Source organism: Morchella importuna, assembly GCF_003444635.1.
Source record: "Morchella importuna strain M04M26 chromosome Unknown Morimp01GS002, whole genome shotgun sequence".
In the NCBI taxonomy this organism is placed as follows: Eukaryota; Fungi; Ascomycota; class Pezizomycetes; order Pezizales; family Morchellaceae; genus Morchella; species Morchella importuna.
Genome location: NW_025763399.1, coordinates 707726 through 731281, shown reverse-complemented (window position 1 = coordinate 731281; position 23556 = coordinate 707726). Strand labels below are relative to the sequence as shown.

At 48.4% G+C, this 23556-nt stretch overlaps 6 protein-coding genes across 6 annotated transcripts; 4 read left to right on the top strand and 2 right to left on the bottom strand.

Annotated features, from left to right (window-relative positions):
* Positions 1 to 3357: 3357 nt before the first annotated feature.
* Positions 3358 to 3708, top strand: LAJ45_01096 (uncharacterized protein; the record flags this gene model as incomplete). Its single annotated transcript, XM_046110694.1, has 1 exon — positions 3358 to 3708. The coding sequence occupies one exon, from the start codon at positions 3358 to 3360 to the stop codon at positions 3706 to 3708; it is 351 nt and encodes a 116-aa protein (XP_045975872.1).
* A 2259-nt stretch (positions 3709 to 5967) lies between these two features.
* LAJ45_01095 (uncharacterized protein) lies at positions 5968 to 6906 on the bottom strand (the record flags this gene model as incomplete). Its single annotated transcript, XM_046110693.1, has 1 exon — positions 5968 to 6906. One exon carries the CDS (start codon positions 6904 to 6906, stop codon positions 5968 to 5970), a length of 939 nt encoding a protein of 312 aa, XP_045975871.1.
* A 5016-nt stretch (positions 6907 to 11922) lies between these two features.
* On the bottom strand, positions 11923 to 12210 carry LAJ45_01094 (uncharacterized protein; the record flags this gene model as incomplete). Its single annotated transcript, XM_046110692.1, has 1 exon — positions 11923 to 12210. The coding sequence occupies one exon, from the start codon at positions 12208 to 12210 to the stop codon at positions 11923 to 11925; it is 288 nt and encodes a 95-aa protein (XP_045975870.1).
* A 3792-nt stretch (positions 12211 to 16002) lies between these two features.
* Positions 16003 to 16836, top strand: LAJ45_01093 (uncharacterized protein; the record flags this gene model as incomplete). The annotated part of the gene is made up of 1 exon (XM_046110691.1): positions 16003 to 16836. The coding sequence occupies one exon, from the start codon at positions 16003 to 16005 to the stop codon at positions 16834 to 16836; it is 834 nt and encodes a 277-aa protein (XP_045975869.1).
* Positions 16837 to 17787: 951 nt separating this feature from the next.
* Positions 17788 to 18685, top strand: LAJ45_01092 (uncharacterized protein; the record flags this gene model as incomplete). The annotated part of the gene is made up of 2 exons (XM_046110690.1): positions 17788 to 18012; positions 18074 to 18685. 2 exons carry the CDS (start codon positions 17788 to 17790, stop codon positions 18683 to 18685), a joined length of 837 nt encoding a protein of 278 aa, XP_045975868.1.
* Positions 18686 to 19442: 757 nt separating this feature from the next.
* On the top strand, positions 19443 to 21676 carry LAJ45_01091 (uncharacterized protein; the record flags this gene model as incomplete). Its single annotated transcript, XM_046110689.1, has 5 exons — positions 19443 to 19537; positions 19595 to 21110; positions 21174 to 21208; positions 21290 to 21452; positions 21515 to 21676. 5 exons carry the CDS (start codon positions 19443 to 19445, stop codon positions 21674 to 21676), a joined length of 1971 nt encoding a protein of 656 aa, XP_045975867.1.
* Positions 21677 to 23556: the final 1880 nt, after the last annotated feature.

Below are 23556 nucleotides of genomic sequence, written 5' to 3'. Positions count from 1 at the left end.
ATGCTAGGCAGCATTTACTTCTCTACTCCCATCACTCCCCCGAAGTGCCTAGTAAACACCGACACTGTATTCATTGCCCTGAATTTCCCTACACCGCCGATCCCGGAGAAGAAAGTACACTCTACTCCACTCTTCTTTTGTGTAGATATTCTTTATTTTCCACCCTCTCTTATACAAACGGGAGAGGGCGTCTCGCACTAGAACGGAACAGAGTCACGTCTATTCCACTCGGAATAGGTAACCGGGCGGAGATGAACTACCATAAGTGCTTGAGATAGTTAACGTATGACTGTGCCACATGATATTTCGGAAAGCCCCGTATCCAGAGCCCAAAGATATCTATATGACTCCCATGCCGTGCGGTTTCTAAATGCTAGAATTTATACAAAAGAACCAAGAGATCCCGCCAACAGGCGTTTTCTTTCTTTTTTTTTTCTCCCCAGGGGGGGAGGGGGGGGGTTTCGGACAAGTGATCGTCATAAATATCTCCATCAATAACACTTATGTAGACTTATCGAGCTTTGTTCCCACAATGATATCACTGAACTATACTGCGCTGTGGTTTCAGGGAAGAAAGGGCGGGATTCAACCCTTCGGGGGTAAAGTACATGTAGGTTTTACTGACTGCTGATCCACCCTGGCAACATCTTGGAGTTGACATGCATGTATGCAACGATCACCGTACATTTCCCTTTTCCATAATCACTTGTAATGCAACAAATTAAATAATAATAAAAAAGCTATAACAACCGTATCTTGTAAAACATAACAGTGGGACGCAAGTAAAACTAATTTCCCCCGGGAACAGATTTCTGCCCGTTTCTCCACTTTGTGCGGCCGCCGAAAGGTATATGGGGTGGGGTGGAGGATGCATTCCGAGTGTGTTTTGTCTTTGGTGATCCGCCGCGTGGGTGTAGGACGGGCGGGCATACCAGCGCGCGTTCTCTATTTAGGTGTCTTTCGGATTCGGGGGAGAGTGGATATTTGGATACTGGATTGTCGGAGGAGGGCGGGTGCTCGGGGGACAGGTGTGCCCGAGTATGTTGACACTGATAATTAGTGGGTGAGTAGTTCAGTAGCGATTTTTCCAGGTGAGTAGATAAAGATAGGGAGACAAGCCATGACCCTTTGACTACATGTACTGGACATAGCTGACAGTGTAGTCCCTGATGAGTCCTGGCGGTGGGGATAAGTGGAAAAGAAGACTGAGGGGGTGAGCAAAACACAAAAGGAAAACTTACCAAGATATTCTGACTCGACGTGGACAAAACTGTTCCTGTGTCGATTTAAACACACGTTCTAGCTTCGCCAGTGGGTGATCCAACGATCGTTCTGAGTTTAGGAGTAGTATATTGACCAACATCGACCAAAAAACGATTTGTTGGACACATAAACGATTTATCGGATGACTAAACCACGCTAAACTAGATTATGTACACAAAAACCACCAAACCTACTCTAACCCACCACAACCCTTATACACGAAAGAACGCTGCAACCCTAGCTTCGCCCCCGCCGTTCAACAAAATTCAAAAGGGGAAACATTTTGAATGATCTGCTCCTTGCTTCACAATGAAGCAAGCAAATGAAGAACAAGCTTGGGGGACATAGGCCAAATGGATCCTTGTCGTCGGCCTGCTGTGCCTGTGTACCGACACAGCCTGCGTCAGAGGGTGTTCCAATATGCCTGGACACCGAGGAGCTTTTGTTCAGGGGAAAAAGCTCCTGAAAGAAAAACTGGACCAAGCCCCGCAGGCGTAAGGCCTATGGGAGTGACTGAGGAGCGGAAAGGAGGGGAGGAGGAGCGGGTTTATAAAGAAATGGGGGAGGATGCCCAGATATTGGCGGAAAGTATGTTTCGCCGCTCGGGTTGTGGGATTTGGCCGCTCGGGGTCGAGGGGTAGACCGGGTGCTGAGTAAGGGGAAGGTATTTACAGATATGCTGTGTATCGCCTGGTACTGGGAGGCAGGGGTTGCTTATGTGTGGTGATCAGGCTCACTCCTTCCGTGTGTATTCTCGGAGATAAGTACGTATGGTTTATTTAGAGGGGTAAGCTGGCCCCTTCAATTATGACGTGTCTCGAATGGAATTCCTTCTTTATTCGGATCCCCTCTATGTACATGTGGTTTACCATCAAGGAGGATCCCTTAGATTTGCAGGTAACCACCGGAAAAACAAGACTCGAGATGGACATATTCGTATAATGCGGAGCGAGCAATACCAGCCTAGCATTATCAACCCCCCATTCGCTTCACAGCAATCCTCCCGTCAATGACAGGTCACGGCTGCTGATGCACAACTACTGTCTTGGTTGCTCGACCAGCGCCAAACGTCTTCGGCGATGGACATTCATAACCCAAACCCCGCCGCACTGGCCGGAGCCAGCGACTGTTTATGCAGTGAGTCTATCCAAACAGGATAGACCGTGCATGAAGAGTGTAATCTTAGTTACACTAATCGATCTATATTAACGGTGATACCCGCGCTTCAAAGAGTACTTCATGTCACGCAGGTATATTTTACGCGGAAGGTACTGCTGCCACTCGAGCTCCCGCATCCGCACCGTGCTCTCCGGTGGTTGGCTTGATGGATAATCCAGACTATGTGTGAAAGCTAACAGCGGAAGAGTCGCAGGCTACATATAAGCAGCTGTTGATCGCTGCGGTATCGGTGGAGAACCTTCAGAAGACAAATCGCTCTTACAAGACCTCCGAGCTTATAAACCGCCTCGGCCCTTACATTCTTGAGTCCGCCCTTTTGCACACCGGCGAATATCAAAGCACGGTATGCGGCAATACTAGATACGCTTCTCTTCGCCATGTTGAGGCTCCCTACGTAGTACTTGGGTAGATAGTTGTATGAGTATGTCCTGCAGCGCGCGGCTGCCATCATCACGTTGTCTACGCACAGACTGGGTAGACGGCGTCATGCATTGTGTCATCGATACTGTCGGTGACGGTAGAAAGAAAATTAAACATGTCGCCGAGAAATGCGCATGGGCTTGCAGTGATTCACCCGCAAGCTACCGACAGCAGCGCAAAGATCTCTAATATTAATTACCGACTGAAGACGCAGCCGATCATCCATTACGCTGCGGTTATCGGCTCGCCGCCGTCCTCAGTTCCGCGAGTTGAGTTGCTGTTATGTATCTGCGCCGCGCGCCTTTCAGTGACCTAGAACGTGAGAAGAAGAGGGTGAGGAAAAGAGGCGAGGAGTATAACACTCGAACATTCCCTCCCTACCCTCTCCAAGAGCGTCAGCAGTAACTGTAGAAATCTGATAGAGCGACGAAGATCTAGTTGCCGCTGATTCTCTTTCTAACCCCTTTTTCCTCTCCAGATGTTGCGCTGCGCAGCATGCTACTCCAAAACCCGCCGCGACGCTCGAGTGGTAGACACCTCCGGGAAGAGCGATGCCATACGCAAATAGTAGAGAGAATGCAGAACCGCCGGCGAGAAGTAGAAGCTGCTGGTCTCGAGAAATGTAAATCTTCGAAGGTTCAGTCATGTCGAGTTGTGGAGCAGGAGAGAGGTGTTGTTGACCGGACGCTCCTTCGTGCGCTAGGCAGCGATGGGGCAGGCAACAGTTGGTTGCCTGCGCGCATTCAGCCTCAGCGTCCTGGTATGACTAAGCAAGGCTGCGAAAAAAACGAGGCTGCGCAAAGCAGTGCAGATGCCTACCGACTGATGGATGAGCGCTCAGAATAGGTCCCTTTACATTTCCTTTTTCGCTTAGAGTTTCTCCCCGGAAGTAGGTGGGGGTTTTACTTCGACTGCTAAGGGAGGTTCATTGCTCCTCGCGGAAGAGGATCGGGGTAGCGAGCAACCAGAAACCGACCAAAGCTACATGTATTGGTCCCCTATAGTCACCAGAACCAGAATCAATCCATGACAATCTCGAAACTGCCTATACTCTTAGATATCTGTGCGCGAGAGCAGAATAATCACCGTGGTGGTTTCTACAGTCACTGTACGGTCGCGACTCATACATGATCACTCGGTTTCGGCACCTCCGGGGTGTGCGCGAGGCCACGGAACAACCACTCCAATCACGATGGAGGTTAACGGGGCCCTAGGATATCACAAGCTATATGATCTATACTATAGTATCTTGTTTATCGCAGAGCTTGTACACTGTTTTCTTATACCATCTTTGCTTGGCCCATATGGACACAGCCTGATTACAAGTGCCACTAGCTATAAGAAATTGTCTGACACATCCGACTCACCATTTTATCTCCGCTACCTCGTAATTGTGGCTTCGGGCATGCAGCGGAGGAGCGGCTCGAGTGGAGGTACCAGAAATACAAATTCTTTTAGATAAATACTGTGCAGCGACACATCTCAACGTGTTCGGTCATAGAACGATGAAAATGGGGCATCCCGTCCGCTCTGCCATACCCAAGCATCGTATCGCCTAGTTAGTACTGCAGTGGGTGACCATGTGGGAATCCTGGGTACCGAACTCTTTTTAATATTTTTTTTACCCAGTTTGGTTAAGTTTACTTACGACATTACCAGACCTTAAGTTTTTATGGTTGAAGAATTAAGTTCGCATTCAGATGGGAAGGAAACGGTTTACAATAATAAGAATGGTTGATTGAACTTGGAGTATTGCCTTGTTTGGGCAGCAGCCACATGTGGCTAGTGGCGTGGCGGAGTGCACATCAGCTTCCCCCCAGCACCAACCAAATCAGGAAAACAAAACACCACAAAATTGTAGGGAGATACAGCGCAAGAAGGGGGATACGAGAATGGCATCCGTTAGGTCAATGACCTATATCGCTCGTGTGACACGATATGAGATAATCCTAAGTGCGAATTCGCGTCGCTGATACCCTTCGCCGAAGGTCAATTTTTGTTAGTTTTCTTTCGGGGGTGAAGTTGAAGTGAGTTTTTAATTGGCAAAATCCGTGAAGCAAGTACAGAAATCGATGAAAGAGGGCACTGTTGGCTATATACATCTTTGGAGGATGTGGATGAATAAGTAGTCGTTCGACTGCCGCGGGTTGATATTCAGGCGGTGAGCCATGAAATTAAACCGATACCAACCAACCAACTAACCTCATTCATGAATAAGAAAGACTATTGCTGATGGCATATATCGGGGTGTTACAATTCTTCCATCTGATACACAGGTCAGAGCTGTGGAGGGAACATGGCAAGATGCCCACGCGGCGGCACTACCGGGGGTGGGAAGGCAAGCGTGGGTTATGATATATACATGTATGCTCTGTCTCTCTCTCCTTATCGTTGATAAAAGTACAATAAGTGAGTTACTCCCGTTGATTATGGTCAATCGTTGCTATGTTTGTATGTTGCTTGGTGTTAACAATTCTATTATTAAACGTATTAGTGTAAAGCTGGAGGTTGTTCTATATCTGCTACGTGTACTATTAAACTAGAGGAAATGTGGCCTCTATATTTGTAGCTATAAAGTGAGAGCTTTCGGCTCTCTGTCCTTCGTCTTCTTCATCAGTTATACAATATATTCTTCGCTCTTCCGCCACACCACCCACGAAGCACCCCCGAAAACAACTCCAACCTCATCGATCCCATCTCATGGCAAGGGGAGTAAACACAACTGGATCATCGTCAAATGCATATACATCTTTCGACCCAGTCATCCACCTTGCGCGCGGGGAGAGAACAGCATGCGGGAGGTTTGTGTTCGATGCAAAACCACATTCACTGCATGCATCAGACGCCACATTGTTGGCAACCCGCAATTGATGAAGAAAAAACTCGGCGGATGACAAGGCAAATCATCGATCCGGGTAAGGCTCGGGGGTCGGATGGGCAGATGACTGTTTAGGAATGAGAACTTGAACCTCTTGGACAGCCTCTGTGGCCGTCAAGGCTTTGCATGACTCAGATGGCCTGCGCCCCCCCGCGGTTCTTACTTTATAATATTGGAGGATAAACAATGACGGCTATATACTCTATTTAGCTGCCCCAGGAGCGATTTCACGATCTGGCATACAATCTGCGCCTCCCTTCTCCCCCACCACTCCCTACTTCGACATCCGGCAACATCCCGATCTTGAGCATTACGATGTTGATGAGCTGTCTATTCAGCCCACCAAGCTCGAGTCCGTTTCCAATGGGCGTACTAGCAGTATATATTTGGCCAACTTCCCTGACCACCACCATGGAAGAAAAAGCGGCACCTACATCGCGCTCCCATTTCACCCACAAATCCATGATCGCGCCCGGTTCCTTTGAGACACTGAGAATCTGCTCCAGCCTCCGCGCGTTTTCTGAGCGGATCTCCGGATAGCTGGGTTGTCCCTGCTGCGGGTCATAATCTACTAGTAGCTGTATCATCTCCTCCACATTCGAACCCATCGGCACCTCAAACCTGCGGGCCCTAGCGAAGTGCAGCAGCGCCGCGCTACCTCCCGCCGTAAACCCGCTGCTGCAGTCAGTCTCCTCGAGCAGGCGCCGCGCCAGCGCAAGGTCCCCGTGGTGCACCGCGCGGTACATGCATGACTTCTCGCTGTGGTTGTCGTAGCAGGAGTAAGCCGGCGTACGGCTGGGACCGATGCCGTGGCACAGGAGCACCCTCGCGGTCGAGACCATGGCGGGATCAGCGATAGTCAGGAGGAGGAGCTGTGAAAGCCGGTCCTGGAGGTGGGTGCGGAGGCGCTCCTGGTCGTCGGGGATGACGGAGGTGGGGGCGATGGCGATGGCAATGGCACGCTCGAGGGAAGCGGGCCGGCAGTTGGCAGACGCCCACTTGGCGATGTCCTCGATGCTGGCTGTGTATCTCTTGTTGAGCTGCAGGGCGAGGACGGTGTGGAGGGTGCGGCAGGCGCGGGAGAGGACGGAGAGCTCCCGGTTATCGGCGCATTCGGCGATGATTAGCATGAGCTCGAGCGGGAGTGAGGGGTTAGTGAAGGCCATGATTGATGGTGGGGGATTCAGTGGGGGTTGGTTTGGCGAGGGAGGGTTGAGTGAGTTGTTCAGGCGCGTGCCACACGAAAGCACCGCTGATTGGTGGCAGTCTGGCTGGCTGTCTAGGATATGCGATTGCCCTACCTTCGTTACGCGCACCCAATCATCTTCGAAACCACAACCTCTCTGCAATTCTACATCCAAGGAGCAGGAAATATGGGGACAGCATCATCTGCGGTGTTTAAATATTTTCCTGAGCCAATGTCAGTTCCACGCGCTAAGGCGCTTGTCAAAATCGCTGCAGATGTCAATGAGCGTGGAACACCGTTTAACGCAGCGGATATGAAAGAGCCATGAAGGTGCTGCATCCCTTATCTGCGGAGCACGTGCAGTGAGCCATTGACTGACGTACTTCTAGTTTCCTACCCTACCTTGCCAATGCCAGCTACACAGCTGCTTCCAGAGGTAAACAATGTCCCCTGGAAAAAGCCAGGTCCCCGAGCAAGGACTTGTTCTAGTGAAAGGCGAGAAAACCCTTGACCCACAAAGTCAGGTTTTAATCAACCAATCACGTGACTGGAGATCGGAAGGGGACTTGCTTAGTGTCGCCACCTTTTTGTGATATTGGCACAGGACGTTCTCAGGACTTGGTACTGTCACCATATGTAAATCTCTTTGGATTAATAATGGTCCATTATCAGGTTAATCTACTTTACCGGGGACTACTAAAAGTAAGAGCAAAGCTAAGACGTTCGAAGCAGACACCACTCAGCCTCTTTCTTCTCAATTGCATGTCTGGAGGGAACACTGGGCTGTTATCAGACATGGGGCTCAAAAGAGGCCCCTGGGCGTCGGGGCGGGCCGCAATGCTCACATCGAGATACCGGAAGAGGTTGATTTGCAGTCTTTGTCTTTACGCTCTCGTAGTCAAGAGACAGCGTGTGGCGTAGCCTTGTTGTAATCAGTCGTTTTGGTGGATGAGGAGCATACCCCATTCATGATGTTTTTCCCCTCGATATTCCTCGTTGCTTTACTCCTTCTCTTTGTGACCATATTGCAGTTTAGAATTACCGTGTCTATCCCTCTAGTAATCTTTAGTTAGTTAAGGGAGGCAAATATATATCAGAAGATAAGGCCTTGTGAGAATTATGTGGTTGTATGATAATGCGATACTCTCGATTATCTTGCTACCTTCATAGAAATCGGGTTCGGTATGAAACAAGTATTGAATAAGGCACACGCGGGTGTATGAGTTTGTGGTGTCGCGGTGATGTGTGGGCGTCATTGACAGATTACGATCTAGCAAGAGAGAGAGAGTAAGGAGGTTATATGGAACAAATGGTCTCCCAAGCGCACAGGTCCTGGGATCTTGCGTTTTTTTTCTTTATTACTTCACCAATAGAGACCCCGAGACTTCGTAGGATTGTAATTTATGAAAAAATAAAAAAAAAGAACAAAAGAGAGGGGACCCCGACGGGACTAGAACCCGCGACCACCCGGGTTTTAGAGTTGGGCGCGCTACCAACTGCGCTATGGAATCCGATTGTCAACCCTATATGACCGATTTATGAAGGTCAGGGAGTGTTTCGGAGGTATGCTAGAGTCTACGAACAGGGAGGAAAGATAAAGCGGCTAGGGCAGGCCCTAGAATTACATGTCTCGATAAACCCGGAAGGCTTGCTCGATTCTTGGACTTGCATTACTCAAAGCTGTGATTTTGGGTTGCGTTTGGTCGGCTAACACACTATAAGTTGTCTTTCTGTGCCCTCCTCGGTGCTTCTCGGGGACAAAGCAAAATAATAAGATTCACAACGATGATGGTATTTGATCTGCGGAGGATGGGCGGGATGACATGTATGTTATGAGAGCGAGAAGGAACATGACAGTTATCGTGCTAAACTATCCTTATTTCCAAGCTTCTTTTCGTCACTTGTAACTTCGTCTAGTGTTAACACGTGACCTTCTTAGGATGTAGGAATTAGGGCACAGCACCCCTAGCCCTGAGTCTCACCCCCAATGTCCACCATCGTTAACATATCACCCTTTTGCACCCCAGGACCAAACCCCAAAGAGATTTAACGATTTGGGTGAGGCTTTGTGACCTCTTAAGGTTTACCTTCTGAGGGACCTCAAAAGTGTGAAGGAAGGAAAGAAAAAAAAAAAAGGAGAGGGGACCCCGACGGGACTAGAACCCGCGACCACCCGGTTTTTGGTAGTGGGCGCGCCGCCAACTGCGCTATGGAATCCGATTGTCAATACAATCTGACTGGTTTATGAAGGCCAGGGAGTCCTCCGGGAGTGTGCGCTGTTTGTGGATAGAAAACAAAGAGGTTTGAGCAGGTTTAGGATTATTTGTCTCGATAGACTCGGAAGGTTTGATAGATTCTGGGACCGGCATCACGCAAAACCGCCATTTTGGACTAGTGCTGCTAGTTAACACGCTCTACGTAGCTTCCCTGTTCTCCCTTGGTGCTTCTCAACACAACGATGGTGGTATTCGGTCTGTGGTGGGTGAACAGGATGACATTTATGTTGAGAGCGGGAAAGGATATGATGGGAATGCCCAGCTCTCTTGCTAAACAACACCTTTTTTCCATGTTTCCTTTGGTCGATGTTGCTTCGTACCCTCTTTGCTTCATATTGACACGTGACCTTCTTCATAGCGTGAATGAGCCTACTTAGCCAATTAGGGTACGGCGCCCCTAGCACTTAGTATCACCCGCAACGCCAACCATCGTTAATATATTACCCTCTTGCGCTCACCGATTACATTTCAAAAGGATTATGTAATTGTGACCTCTTAATTTCTACTTTCTGAGTGGCGATAAGAGAGTAAAGGAAATTAAAAAAAGAAAAAAAAGAGAAAAATAGAGAGGGGACCCCGACGGGAATAGAACCCGCGACCACCCGGTTTTTGGTAGTGGGCGCGCCACCAACTGCGCTATGGAATCCGATTGTCAATGCTATTTGACCGCTTTATGAACGGGTTTGGCTCTTCCCGCGCTCTTGGTGTGATTCGGAAGTAGCATCCGGGGGGGGGGGGTCGAACGTGAGGTGCTAAGTAATTTCTTCCTCGTGGTCTGGGGTCCAGGAGGTGGAGGTTATTTCATTGTAATACAGAGCCGAACTAAACTTTAGCAATATCTTGATGTCCTGAGACTGTCGGAAAGAGCCTAGATGGCACTATGGGAATTTCGCTCACCATGAATAGCAGGAATAGAAATACGTGGGTGCTGGTTTCGAGAAATCTTTCCCCAAGAGGTCAGGTCATGAGGTTATGATACCTAAGTAACCTCCTCATCAAGTCTTCGTGCTCAAGTTTTGAAATGCAATACTCTCGGGGTGGTACATACACCAACCCTTTTACGTGTGAAGAGGAACCGAATTACGATCAACATTTAGCTTCTCCGGTACCACGACCATGCAAGACGCCTCGAGGATCTGGAGTGGATTTAGATACTTCGCATATAGAACTCTCAATTAATGATTGCAAGAACAATTTGGCGTGGATTTAAATATAGAGAACTCTCAATTCATGATTGCAAGAGAAATTTTTATTTGGAAACGGCAGAATGTAGGGTTTGACCTGAGAACCTCTCGACGGTGCCAAGCCAGTAGCAGCCAGGGTCATCCCAGTATCTCCGTGGCGTAAGCAACACAACAACACATGGCCTATGACAGCATTTGCCACCACAACAACCTTGTCGCGGAAAAAGAAAACAGCGAACCAGAAATTCCGTAGGAGTGACGCATGCTCGCCACCGCACTGGCTATGCCCCAGCCCTAAAAATTCAATTATAAGTATCCACGCGTGGGTGCTTTGCCATGAAAAGACGGGAAACGAAGCAATTTCTAATCCTGTCGCAGATCGGAGTAGACGTTAACTTTCCTCAACAGTGTCGCTGAATTTCGCCTTCTTGGAATAACGACCACCTCTAATGCTTTCCTCAACCATGAAGCGTCCTTTGTGTATGGTATACTAGGTATATACCTCGAAGAGTAGTCGAACACGTGCCCAATTGCGGCGAAAAAGATTAAATTATGCATTTGGAGCTGGTTCGGTGTTTAGCTACGTACCACCTGCTTGATTGGCTGCTTAATTCGCTACTTGATCCGCCGCTTGATTCGCTGATTAGCCCATGTTTTGATATTGATTGTGATGATGGAGATCATAGTTACTACCACCTATAGGTGACCATATTGTACCCTACCCACTATACTACCAGAGAATTATCGCGATAAATATCACCGTGCCTCATCACCATTGAAAACTCAGGGGAGGATATGCCAGGTGTATTATCGCGGGGCTGTGCTATCTGCACTTGTGGGTCTGGTTTCGTCTGCTTCACTCATCGCAGAGTCCGTCATTTAAAATTGATAATTCTCAATATCCTACCTCTGCTTTGAGATAGTCTCATATCAAACGCTGGAATACCCTGATATGGGGATATCGATCTGGTTGGAGTACGGCTCAAGAGCAGCTAGTCGCCGTTCCCAGTCCGTGGCCATAGCTCTCGGCAGGTCTGGCGCCAAATACATAGTAGGTTTGGCCTTTGGTTGCCTAACTATTGATATTTAGAGTGAGATCGCCACACATCAGTCAACCACTAAAGGTTGAATGGAGAAGGATCCGGGTCACATTGTTACATTGAAATACCAGGACTTCACGGTGCCCTTTGTATTCTTTCTCGAAGGCGACGCATTAGATTTAGAGAGTAGGGGACGAACCTTTTTACTACGTGGCCACCTGCCCATCCAAGATAAAACCCATGCTTCCCTGTCTTTTCACTCTTAGAACATCTTCAGCCCCACGTAAAAATATATCGTTTGAACCGCTGTCTTCGGGTTTGCAACTTTTTATTTATCAGGTATGTATCCCGGCGGTGGGCGCATGACATAACCCCCGCCGCCCACTCTAACAACATTGCTATTGCATACTAACCATCTCCATTTTGCTCAGAAAACAAACTCTCTAAATTCTCAATAACTTACATATTCAAAAACCTACCATCTTCGAATACAAGATCAATGCCTTGCCGCCACCACAACGCCAACCGGGGCCCACCGCACGAGGTGAGATGTCTCAACTGCAGGAAGAGATGCCGCGCACGCGAAGTCTGCTGTGGCATAGATGTAGGAGCACTGTGTAAATGCTGCGGGAAGCTGTGTGAGTGTGACGAGTTCTGTTGTGACACTCTTCCCGCTCCTCCGGTGTACTGTGATCGGTGCCTCGAGCAGAAGTTGCCGGGTGCCAGGTGTTGTGGGAGAATGTTGTATAGGTAGGAGAGGTATCGAGCTCGGGAGCTTGGGCATGCTGTTCTACCTTTTTGCTGCTAGTATGCGTAGAATACTGCTAAATAAATTCTGTTTATCCTACTTGTTTCGGACTGTGTCGCGAGAGATGATAACGTTAGATGGAGTCTTATACGATACCTCTAAATACTCTGTATGGCCCTTGGCTGCGGGATATCTCCCTGAGAAGATGTACCAATAACACATGGATATTGATCTCGCTGTGATATCTCCCTGCCCTGGTAATAGAGGCTGCAGCTTCCGACAACCCCCGTAACCCGAGACCCAAGGGAATATGCCGAAGGAAGACCAGTGGACTAGGGAATAAAGAGGTGGTTACTGGGTTTCACCTATAGAATGATGGTCCATTTCCATCTCCGTGCCTAGGTATTCTCGTCGAAACCTAGCGCTCGTCGCCACCTACTGTATGTTGTGACAGGCCGATCAGCACAGATAGAATATTTAGAGCGGCTAGATTGAATTCTTCTTCTTATATTGCTCCTTGCCAGCTGGTTGTTTATTCCCTCAACACGTTTGCCTATCCATTTGGATACATGGTACTGCTCCTGGAATACGTAGTGTGCCTTCTCCTGCTGTGTCTTGCATGCTTTTTCTTCATCTTTTTGTGAAGCCTAAGCATTCTCCGCCGATATTTGGTCATCATATGATTATGCTGCTTCTCCTAGGTTAGTAACCTCCCCACTTGTAAGATCCTTCGGTTGTGCTGTCCTTCATTTTCCGGTTCTATAACGGCGATGTCTCATTTCCGATTCCTTGGCCATGTTCCCTGTTAATACAGGGAGGAGCCTGTCTCGAGTGCTGAAAGAAGTAATCATGACCTATCAAGACGAGCAATAGATTCCATTGATTTGTTTCTAGTTTCTTTTGTCGGAGTTTCTCTTACTGCTTTCTACCCTCCTCCGGCGGAGAGGGAATCGAGCGATAGTTGGTGATTCGCATGGAGTGACCAGTCAACTACCCTTGTAAGACAAGAATACGAAGACGCTAGACCACTAGTGAGCGCTATTATGGTGATTGAGAAGGAAGCGTGGGCAGCCCAGGTCCTGAGTAGTTCGTATTTGTGCTGTAGGTAGAAAGGTTCCTCCTTTCATCCTTTCAACTCCAGACCTATTCACGGGCACGACTTTCAACAATAGCATGAGGAAGGTTACTGTATTCCATCTTTTCTAATCGCTTCAGACTTCGTTGCTTCGTGGGGGTGTATCGGTGGGGTAGCCCACTTCCGCTTGTGTAACACGAGGATCGAGTGATAATATATGACGCATATCCGATACCTGGATGTATTTGAAAAAGGTGAGGCCAACTATAGTTGGTGATAGTGTAACGAGAAATTTGAATGACGTATATCCTTCTGCCCACCTCCTCGGTGGGAGCTCGCGGAAGCCGTAAGCAATTGTCAAGATCGTGCCAAGCATGATGAGAATTCTAACATGACCCCTTACTGCGTAAGGAATGACAATAGTGACAAATTTCATGAGGGTAGCCGGAACAAGTCTGCGGGTTGAGGAAGCCTACGATGAACAGTTAGCCTCCAAAATCCGTTATATATTGAACCCCCCACCTCCCCTGGTCCTTCTGCTTCAGAGATGTACTGAGCACCTACACGCCGGAACACAATAGAACTCCAGATTTCTTCGCTGCTCCTATTGAAAGACTCCTTCATCTATCCACCGCTGTTTTACATACAATCATATACATCAAGCCAATATGAAAATCCACCCCGACACTGATCTCTCCCGAATATGTGAACGCATGGCCGACGTCTCAATGACTCCTCGACCGACGGGAGTAAACAAAAATCGTCTCACCTTAATACGAGGCCCGAAGATCACATCTCTCCGGCGTCGGAATGTGCTTGGCGGCTGGGGTGCTGCTTTCGGTAAGACCTCCGAAGGATTCCGGCGTTGGAATGTTTGTTAATTGGATCCCGTGTTGTAGGGGCAGTAGATATCGATGGAAAGATATTATTAAGTGCCAGAGATATAGAAAAATTTAATGTCTCGCCTGGCAAATATCGAACTGCAGTTCGGAGGTCACCACGGCTTAGTGGTGCTCTTGGGAAAATATCATTAGCTGAGTCAGCGCTTCGCGGGGGTAAGGGATATGAATACACCTACAATTCCGACAGTCCTCTCCGGGGTCGGATGGATGTGTTAGGACGGCAAAAGTACTCCACGGGTAGTGTTGGCGATCGACGTAGAGGTCTTAGAAGGGCAGGCAGAATTGGTGATTTGCGGAGGCGCGTGGATGGAGGTTTGACCACATTAGGTGCGGATGGAGTGGATCCTGTTCAAGGTGGTTCAGCTTGCATGACAAGAGATGTGGTGTGATCCTGTTGTGTCAGCAGTAGCACAAATAGGTTGGGAGTTAAGAGAGGGAGTGGTTGAAAAGAACAACGTGCATGAAAGCTAGACCTAATGAAGTTTGACACGTTCGGGAGTGCAGGTGACAACTGCAGAGTACTTTAGTGCACTGCAGTGAATGATTAATGAATTAATAAGCCTCTCAATGCGGAAATAACGATTTTAAAGAGTTCAGGGCTTCGCCGAAAGTGTAATTTGTGGAATACATGCAACCCTATCACTTCCCATACGATTAGTAATTTTTGTAATTTTTTGAGGAGCAATTTTGGCGGCTGATAAACGCACCACGCAGGAGACAATCATTCTCCGTCAACAATTTTATGCTCCGAGTTGAATATAGTTGGTCCACAGAGTGGATTATTAAATTTAACGGAAAAAGTCTAAAATGACACAGTCTTCGGTAGACGTGCTCTACAATAAGCCATAAAATGCAAGATGACATAGTTCGGGATAATCCAAAAGGAATACATCAATCAGTATACGTATTGGCAATATCGAAGGGTCAGGGGTCAAGTTCAATCTTCATCTTGTCACACTGCCAAGATAGCTCAACTATCACTCCGGGTACAGCATCCACTATAGGCGGGTGGTCTAGTGGATAGACTGCTCGTCAACACCGAGCGTACCCAGGATACAACCACACACACATAAGCTCCTGGGTTCAAACCAGCGGTGGGGGTAGCAGTCGCAAATGTCTAAATAAGTCGGTGCAGTACCTTTTATAGTTTTGTACCTTTGTAGTTTATAGAACGCTTTGTTCTTTTTTCTACTCTTTTTTTTTACTTGTAGTGACAGCGACCTGTGTCTTTTTGCAGCATGTGTTATGTCGGAGCATGTATACTGGGGGCTGTGTCATTTTAGGCCTTTTCCGTAAATTTAATTATTCTATTCGTGGTTGTATTGGTGAAAGACACAACGCAAAAGAGCGGCAGAAACATACCACCCACCATCATCAAGATCAGCGTTGAATCGAGAAAATATAGTGTTTTTAACAAAATTATATTGTCTTAGTTCTCTTCCCAGGTCAGGCTCCGCGGTATTTGTCGGACGTGCGCGGCTAGGATCTCCGGTGCCATTAAATGTGAAGCGGGTAAGCCTGAGGCTACTTAAACATCCCTATTTCATGACCATCCCTTCATCGATTTCAACCACTTCTCTTTCCTAAACTTCGACACCAGCTCCCCTGACTTCCCAATTCATCACAGGCACGAGAGTGCATAGGGCAGCTAGCTTGACTGCTTTGGCATCGTCAGCTGAGCAGTAATCATCTCCCATCCAGTCTTTGAAGAGGTAAGAACTTTATTATTCCATTAACCCAGGTACCCCACCATCTGACCCAAAACAGCATCAACCTCACAGCGGCTCCGGGAGCCTCCACGAGAAACCACTACATCCCACCACATACCCCACGTACCCCATTCTTCTAGAAATGGCCACACCCGCTCCCGCCCAGAACCCTACTATGAGCCCCTTCGTGGCCGCGGTCTCCACCCATCTCTCCCACGTCTTCATCATGGAAGTCTGGGACATCCACAACGTCTTCGCCGCCGACGGCTCCGTGAACCGCGGCTTCCGCGAGCGCACACGCCGCCCCCCAGCTGCCCCCACCTCACCCGCATGGACTCCACCCAACTACACGACTGGAGGCAGCGGTCTGCAACGCGGCACTCGTATGACCGATCACGAGCCTGCAATGGCCTTGCCGACTATCAGTGAGTGGTCGAACTCTAGTGCCCGCTCGACAACAGGGTCGACGCTGTCGGAGATGGCCAGGAGGAACATGGAGCTTGGAGAGATGCTGCAGCGTTCCAATAGGGACCCTGTGGCTAATGCTAGGCACCGACCTACTGAGCCTACTGTCCCAATCCCAATCGACATTGAGGCCCTTACTGGGCCCCGTCCCGCCCCGCAGTTCCAGCCCCTGTCGCTATATCCCTCCGCTATGGAGAGCTCGGCCGCAGTCTGTCAAACCTTGAGTCCGGCAATTGAACCTAGGCACAGAGGACATAGCGTCCAGTTCGGTGACAGGAAGAGGCACTTGCAGCCTACACGCGACAGACGCTCCTTGCCGCTTGTCTCACCGGAGTGGCTCACGAGGGAGCAGAATGATGCGCTGATTATTCTCCTAGAGGAGGAGGAGAATGAGAGTGGCACTGCACAGGGGTGTCGGTTTTGCGGAGGTACGTGTAACAGGGGCAGGGATATGTGTGCGTTTTGCATCTTGTCCTTTGAGGGAGATGGCCCGGAAAAAATTGGAAGATAACAGTTTGAGGGTTTTGTGTTTCGGGAAACTGTTCTCAACTGCGGGTTTCAGGGATATTGTGGTAAATATTTGCGTGAGGACTTAAGGGATGGTGGTGGAAGTAGGCACATATCTCTTCTGAAGTCTTTTGCAAAGCCATAGTCACCATATTGTCATTAACTTGCTGAATCCTGTACCCCTACATGCTGTGAGTGTATCAATGATGTTCGCATCTCGAACCAACTTGCTGTAAATGAAGTAAAGGAGGAAATGGAGGCATGTCTGTATTGAATATCTTCCTTCTCACAAAGACCTGGATAAGACCACATGTGGTAGTGTGTCATTATGGGCAATCCACCTTTCATAGCTCAGGTGAAATTGTGGTGTTCTGGATGACTTGCCTTCATTGTGAGAGATTTTATTTGTTCTTGCAGGTACTGATATCCTGTTTTTTAAATGCATCTACATACTGTGCAAACGTTATGGAGTCATCAAACTCTGTATTTACGGGATTTTCTAACTTTTTATTATTTCTGGTGAGGAATTTTATGAGACAGTCATGTTTTAATCAAAGTTACCTGACCACTGTGGACTGTAAATCTCCCCTTTTTATACGGTTTACTTGCTATTGGACTATGTCGTAATCATTCAAGTTGCTAATTGATTGAGTTCACACCTGTTGTCGTATAAATCGCTGCTGGAGGATGATACCCAGGGCCATACTTACAAGTAGAGCTGGAAGATGGCCAAGATTTTATTCAACCCAAGCCACTTTGGATATTGCGCTCTCACCTACTACAACAACACCACCTGTCACTATTTTCTACCGCAACTCACCAAAACCCACCGCCCAGTCATAATGAGTTGCCCGGGGACCCAACACAAGCGAGTAGGTTTTCGCGTTCCCACATGTTGCAGTATGATCATTTTACTAAGTAGTTCTGCAATCAAAAGGCAACCAGGGAACAGCGCATGAGAGACTTAGTCCAGGAGATCAAGGAGATCGAAGAGTTGAACCGACTCTTTCCTCCCATCCCAGTGACATCTCACGGTCCTGCTGAGCAGATCACGGACCATGAGGAGGCCACGAACGATCTTGCTTCCAGTTTACGCAGAGAACTGAAGGCGCTTACCCTGGACGATAATCATGATGCGGAGGACAATCTGAATTCCGTTTCTCCTCCACCCTACAGACAGGTAGTCCTGACAACAACTGCCCAAAGTCAAGCCATAATTATAATGCTTATTCTTAATTTAGGTCGCACCTCCCATGTACGAATGCGATGAACAGGGCCAAGAACCGAACTGTGCACCATCCTCCCCCGCTGAATCTATCCACCACGAAGAGCCCGCCACTCCACAGCACCCCGCATTTACCTCCCCATGGATGGACAGCCCCAGATTCTGTGGCGGGCCAGGCAAATGCAGCCAGTGCAATTTCGACCACAGGGCCTATGAGCTCATGTACTCCCAGCTCACCCGTGTCCAGCAAGAGTATCGCGGCCGTGACCCCGCTAATCTTCCGCCGAAATACATGCCTGGTGTGTGTGAGAGATGCACAGAGATGAGAGTGCCTGGACGCCGTGCATGTGTTTTTCATATCTTCGAGAACTACTTCAGGGCTACGCACCGCCTGAATATTGATGGAACTGACGCTCCTCCGCTGCAACGTCTCTGCTCCCGTTGCCTTCGTCCGCTGGTGAGCGGCGAGGTGCTAACCTGTCGTGATTGTTTCCATAGGTTTTTCACTCCTCGCGTCACGACGGAGCGTGGCTGGGTTTATGCAGGGCGGCATTTGGGCCCTCTTGAGCGCAAACCTGAGGAGGAAACTGAGGAGGCCACGTTTGTTCCTGTTAGAAGATTCCTGTAGATCACAACGTAGTGGAAAGTTAGGTCATGGTCTGCTGCTACTCACGGGCTCATCGTGAGGGAAATGAAAACAAAGTAGTTAGCATAATCTTTGTACTTCCGACAAACATATGACACAAAGAAAAATAAAATATCATACTCGAAGTCCGGTGACAGGCCTTTCCATCCCAAGAATCCTTTGTCCCAGGAATCTTTTGTCCAAACCCTCTCTTCAAGAATGCAAAAACCTGGAAATACCAAACTTTCCGAAATCCAGATGATCCTACAGGGATATTTTTTTAATAACACCTACTGATAGAATCTCCTTTGGCGCGGAGCGATCTCCTGTGCCTCTTGTTCAACTTGGTGTGTGTTCTAATTACGGCAGATAAGAGGTGACATCGAGTGATATTTCATGACTGCATGATGTGAGATAGTCTCTGCTTACCGACCCCTGCTCTGAATTAACAGGCACTTGCACTGTAGTTCCTTATCCAAAACACTCCTTAAATGAATTTTCCCGAGCCTTCCTGACGGAATATTCCTAATTGAGATGAAAGAAACATTAATCGGCCAAGATTGGTTGGCTGAACATTTTCCCACACTGTCGTCATTGTTGTTCTCTGTTGCCCACGCAACCACCACAACAAGACCTTCATCTTTTCACCCTGCTCTTCCACTTCCCCCTTCAAACCACATCTCCCATTCCCCATCACTATCACCATTATTCCAATATCCCAAAATCAATTACCCCTATCCCTGACCAAAGCATTTTCAACATGCCTGAGCCTAATATCCCTATCGCGGACCAAGTTGATGCCCCCATCTCAGTGTCACACCCCGGCGTCCCGGACGACGCCATTCACTATATGAAGTATTTCACCGCTCTTCCCGACTTCAATCATGTTTGCTTATTGCTAACCTTCCCCAGCACCACCTACCCCACTCTATCATCCTCATACTTGCCGTTCCAATTGCCCTCCCGAACGCGCCGGCATGATCCACAGAATGCAGTAGCACGCGTCCTCTCGGCTACGAGGGGGCCTACCGCAATGCATGTGGGTACCATGTTGGGACCAGGTTACCCCGCCCCACAACAACAAGGGCTTGGTGCGGTTGGCTCTGGATCTGTTGGATCACCGGTGGTGCAATCTCAACGTTCGAGAGATGAACATACCAACCCATTGGTAACTCCCTCCACGGCATTGTCCCAAGAAGGAGGCCGAGAAACCATTTATCAACAGATCCAGAGGGACCACGAGAGCATCGAACGAGCTCAACAGGAACAGGAGGAGGAGGCTACGAGGCGTGCCTTTATCGCACTCCTCTACGCAGACCCCGCGGAGCTGCCGGCACTGGAAATGGGCAGAAACAACATGTCTGAGTCAGTAAATTCTGTCCTTCGTCATTTAGAACTCGGTACACTTGCATCGAGGCGTATCAGGCCACGTGCCTTGCCTCCGCAACCTTCTGGTCAGTGGGTGCACAATATGCCGCCGCTGGGAACCCTCGAATCACAACAGTCTAGCCGCCCAGCTCACAGAGACCTGCAATACGGTGATATATCTGCCCTCCTCCGTTCACTCCCTACCCAAGCATCACCCACCCAGGCACACCCAGCTGCACCACTGGTGGAGCTATGGGCCAGGGAGCGAGCAGAACGTGATGCCCAGCAAGGTGCCCCAATCTTCACCATATTCACCATGCACTGCGCGGCTGCGCAAGAATCCACCGAACATACAAACGCTCTACATGATAGATCTCTCCTTTTCCCGAACATTTCACAGTTGCAAATGGAGATAGCACTGGAGAGAGCAGAGAGAGATATACACAGAGCTGCTGCTAATGCCGACATCGCTACAGCCGCCGAAGCCCAGAGAGTATCCGCACAAGCGCAACTAGAAAGGATTGCGACCATCACAGATGCCGTTGAAATTGCATATCGTGAGGAGCGTGAAGCTGCACAACGCGAGATGCATAGGATAGGAAGACAGGTGCTTGACGCGAATGAGCAGGAGCTGGACAGTTTCGAGCCTGTGAGGTCCGCAGCTCTTGCGGACCTTGTTCGCCAGGGCTATACGTTGCCGAGCAGCAACAACTTAGGGATACAGCAACCGTTGACACCTCGACGAGCTAGACGGAGGGGAGTATCTGAGGGACCGAACGCTGCCGACGGAGGACCTATGGAAATGGATATCGCAAGTGCAAACGACACAGCTTTGACGACATTGTCGCCTTTCATACCAGTCAACCTGGCGCCGTGGCGACTGGCAGTGCTGGCTAGGATGCGGGAGGACCGAGCGGCGTCCATTCATGCTTCGTCTGATGCAGAGGCTGCTAGAAGGGAGATACTTAGGATGATTACAGCACGTCTCGCAAGGCAGGAGGAGGCTAGGCTGGCTCAGGAAAGGGAGGAGAGTAGGCGGGCGGCGGCAGAGTTTCAAGAAGTAAGTAGTCCTATCGGACAGTAGAGGAAGAGGAAAAAGGACCGGACTGACGTTCGTTATTAGATGTGGGACGAGATTGACGGGTTAAAGAAATTTGAGTAAGTTATCCCACACCTTTCTTCCCTTCTGTGCTTCCAAAAGCCCACTATCAAAGCCCCAGACTAACCTTCCTCTTTCAGGTGCCTAATCTGCGAGGCCAAAATCCCCTTAAACACCACCTCCTGTGACGCCTGCCTGACCAACAACGAATTCTGGTCCCCTGCTCAGGTTATTCGCGCCCAGATGGCCAGGTCCAAGGGGTTACCATGGACTGAGTATCCGAGTCGTAATGGAGGCAGGTGTGTTAAGTGCGATAGCTACCTCATTTCTAAAGGGGAGGAGAAGTGCCGTTGTTGTTTGCATAGAACTATGGGCATCACTGCTGTTTGGAGGTTCATATGAAGAGGGATGGAGAAAACGAGGAGATGGATAAAATGGGGGATAGGATTGTTGGAGGTGTAGCGGATTCGGGGAATAAGAATGTGGTCGTCGATATTTTCTGTTCGAAGGTTGATATTTTATGGTAACACTGGAAAGTTAAAATATGGCACGATGGCAAAAAGAATAGAGACACGATTGCATGGAAAACATGGTACAGTGAAATATGAGCATATATAGAACGTTATGGTGGAATCTCTCCGGCTGTAGTAGATATATATTCTGCTTATAGTTTATATCATCTAGCACCCTTCTACAGTGTACCCTGGTAGAGGGGAGAACATCAAATATGCCCTCTGAGGAGGTTATGAAAGTCAAATACGATAGATATCGGCATAGCAAGGTGTTTCTAGTTACATATAAAAACAGATGACCCTACGTATGTTGAATACAATGCGTGAAGACTCGGTCATGATATATCACTCGGTATCTTACGTTGGATGGGTGAAGGTGAATATTTCTTTTTGTTTAATTCATTGAAGGGTGAATATAACAGCAGATTATTTTCTAATTTAAACTTATATAAGACCTCTCCCTACTAGTAAGTCTTGCCAAGAAGTGTACCCAAGACACGCCCACCCCCTATGCCTTCACCTCCGAACCCTGAGGAATAACACACTCAATGTGACATTTAACATCACATGAAATGTGAGGCAAGCAAGCGGAAATGGTTTCCGTCGCTATTTGGCATGTCTCAAATTTCCCCTCACACCTTTCACCTGAAAAACCCCCGTGAATGCTCGCAAAATTGCGGTTATTCTGATACCTCCAAATTTCCCGGCTTCTTCGTACAGCTTCGCACTAAATGCAGAGTAGATTTAGATTGAGCAAGTTGATTCCATTCTCTAACCAATAACATTTAGCAGTAGTTGGTATAGGTGAGAATTGTCTATACTATACCCATCTCCTCACACCGAATCTTGTGAAGGAGTGTCTTCTGCGCTTGAATTATAAATAAAAGATAGTATGTGCTCATAATTTAAACCTCAGAAGCCAGGGATAAGGGACCATAACACATACGGGAGTGTTCCATAAACGATTCCCGGTTACGGCCCTCTTGTACTATCATTTATTTTGGGCACCCGCTCTCTGAACGATGCCTCAGAGGGGAATGAGAGAAATAAATAGAACCCTCTCAAAACAGATCAATAAATCGTCAGGTTGTGGTACCTAACGCCTTCTTGATTTGGACACTGTGATGGTCAGATTATAGCTGGGAGGCACTGCATTCGGTGGGAATCCAGATCAGATCTACTGCCTCTTGGAACATCCCCGTCAGGAGCAAGGTAAGGTTTTTAATCTGTCAAGTGGAACACCAAGCCCCACGGATATTGAGAATATGAAGCTCCACTTGAAATGGAGTTTGCACTTTGTGGGCCGGTGTTATAGACATTGCCTAAACTGAAACTTACTGGTAGAGCTAGTTGCGATAGGTTAATAATAGCTCTATATAACATAGCAGCGAGGGGAATAGCCTATAAATACGGGTGATGTAGCTAGAGTCAGACCCTAGTACAGCACATGTGACATATGAGAAAGCTCCGGCGGCGTTTATCCTCATTTTCCATATTCCATGATGACACATAGAACACGTGTAAAGATCACTGTGAATACAGCCCTGACATCCCTTCCCTTCTCTAAACCAGTCCCCCTGGATTGTACATCAGCACCGGAGAGTACATTTCGCGCAGAGAAAAACCTGCACCATCTGTTTCGAGGGACAGCTCAGGAGAGGCTGTAGTTGGCAATACCAACAGTGACCAAGCATAGGGGGTATGGGATTGTAAGGAGATCGATGCCAAGCCAACTCTGCAGTATATTCTGTCGACAAGATCCTATAATACACCTCAAAGGTGCGAAAGAGTGCACACAGAGGTGCAGGCCGCCGTTAAACTCACCACCAGAGCCGGGACTCCAGCAGCGGTGATGAGGAGAGGATCGTTTGATTTGGTAACTTAGTGACTAAATA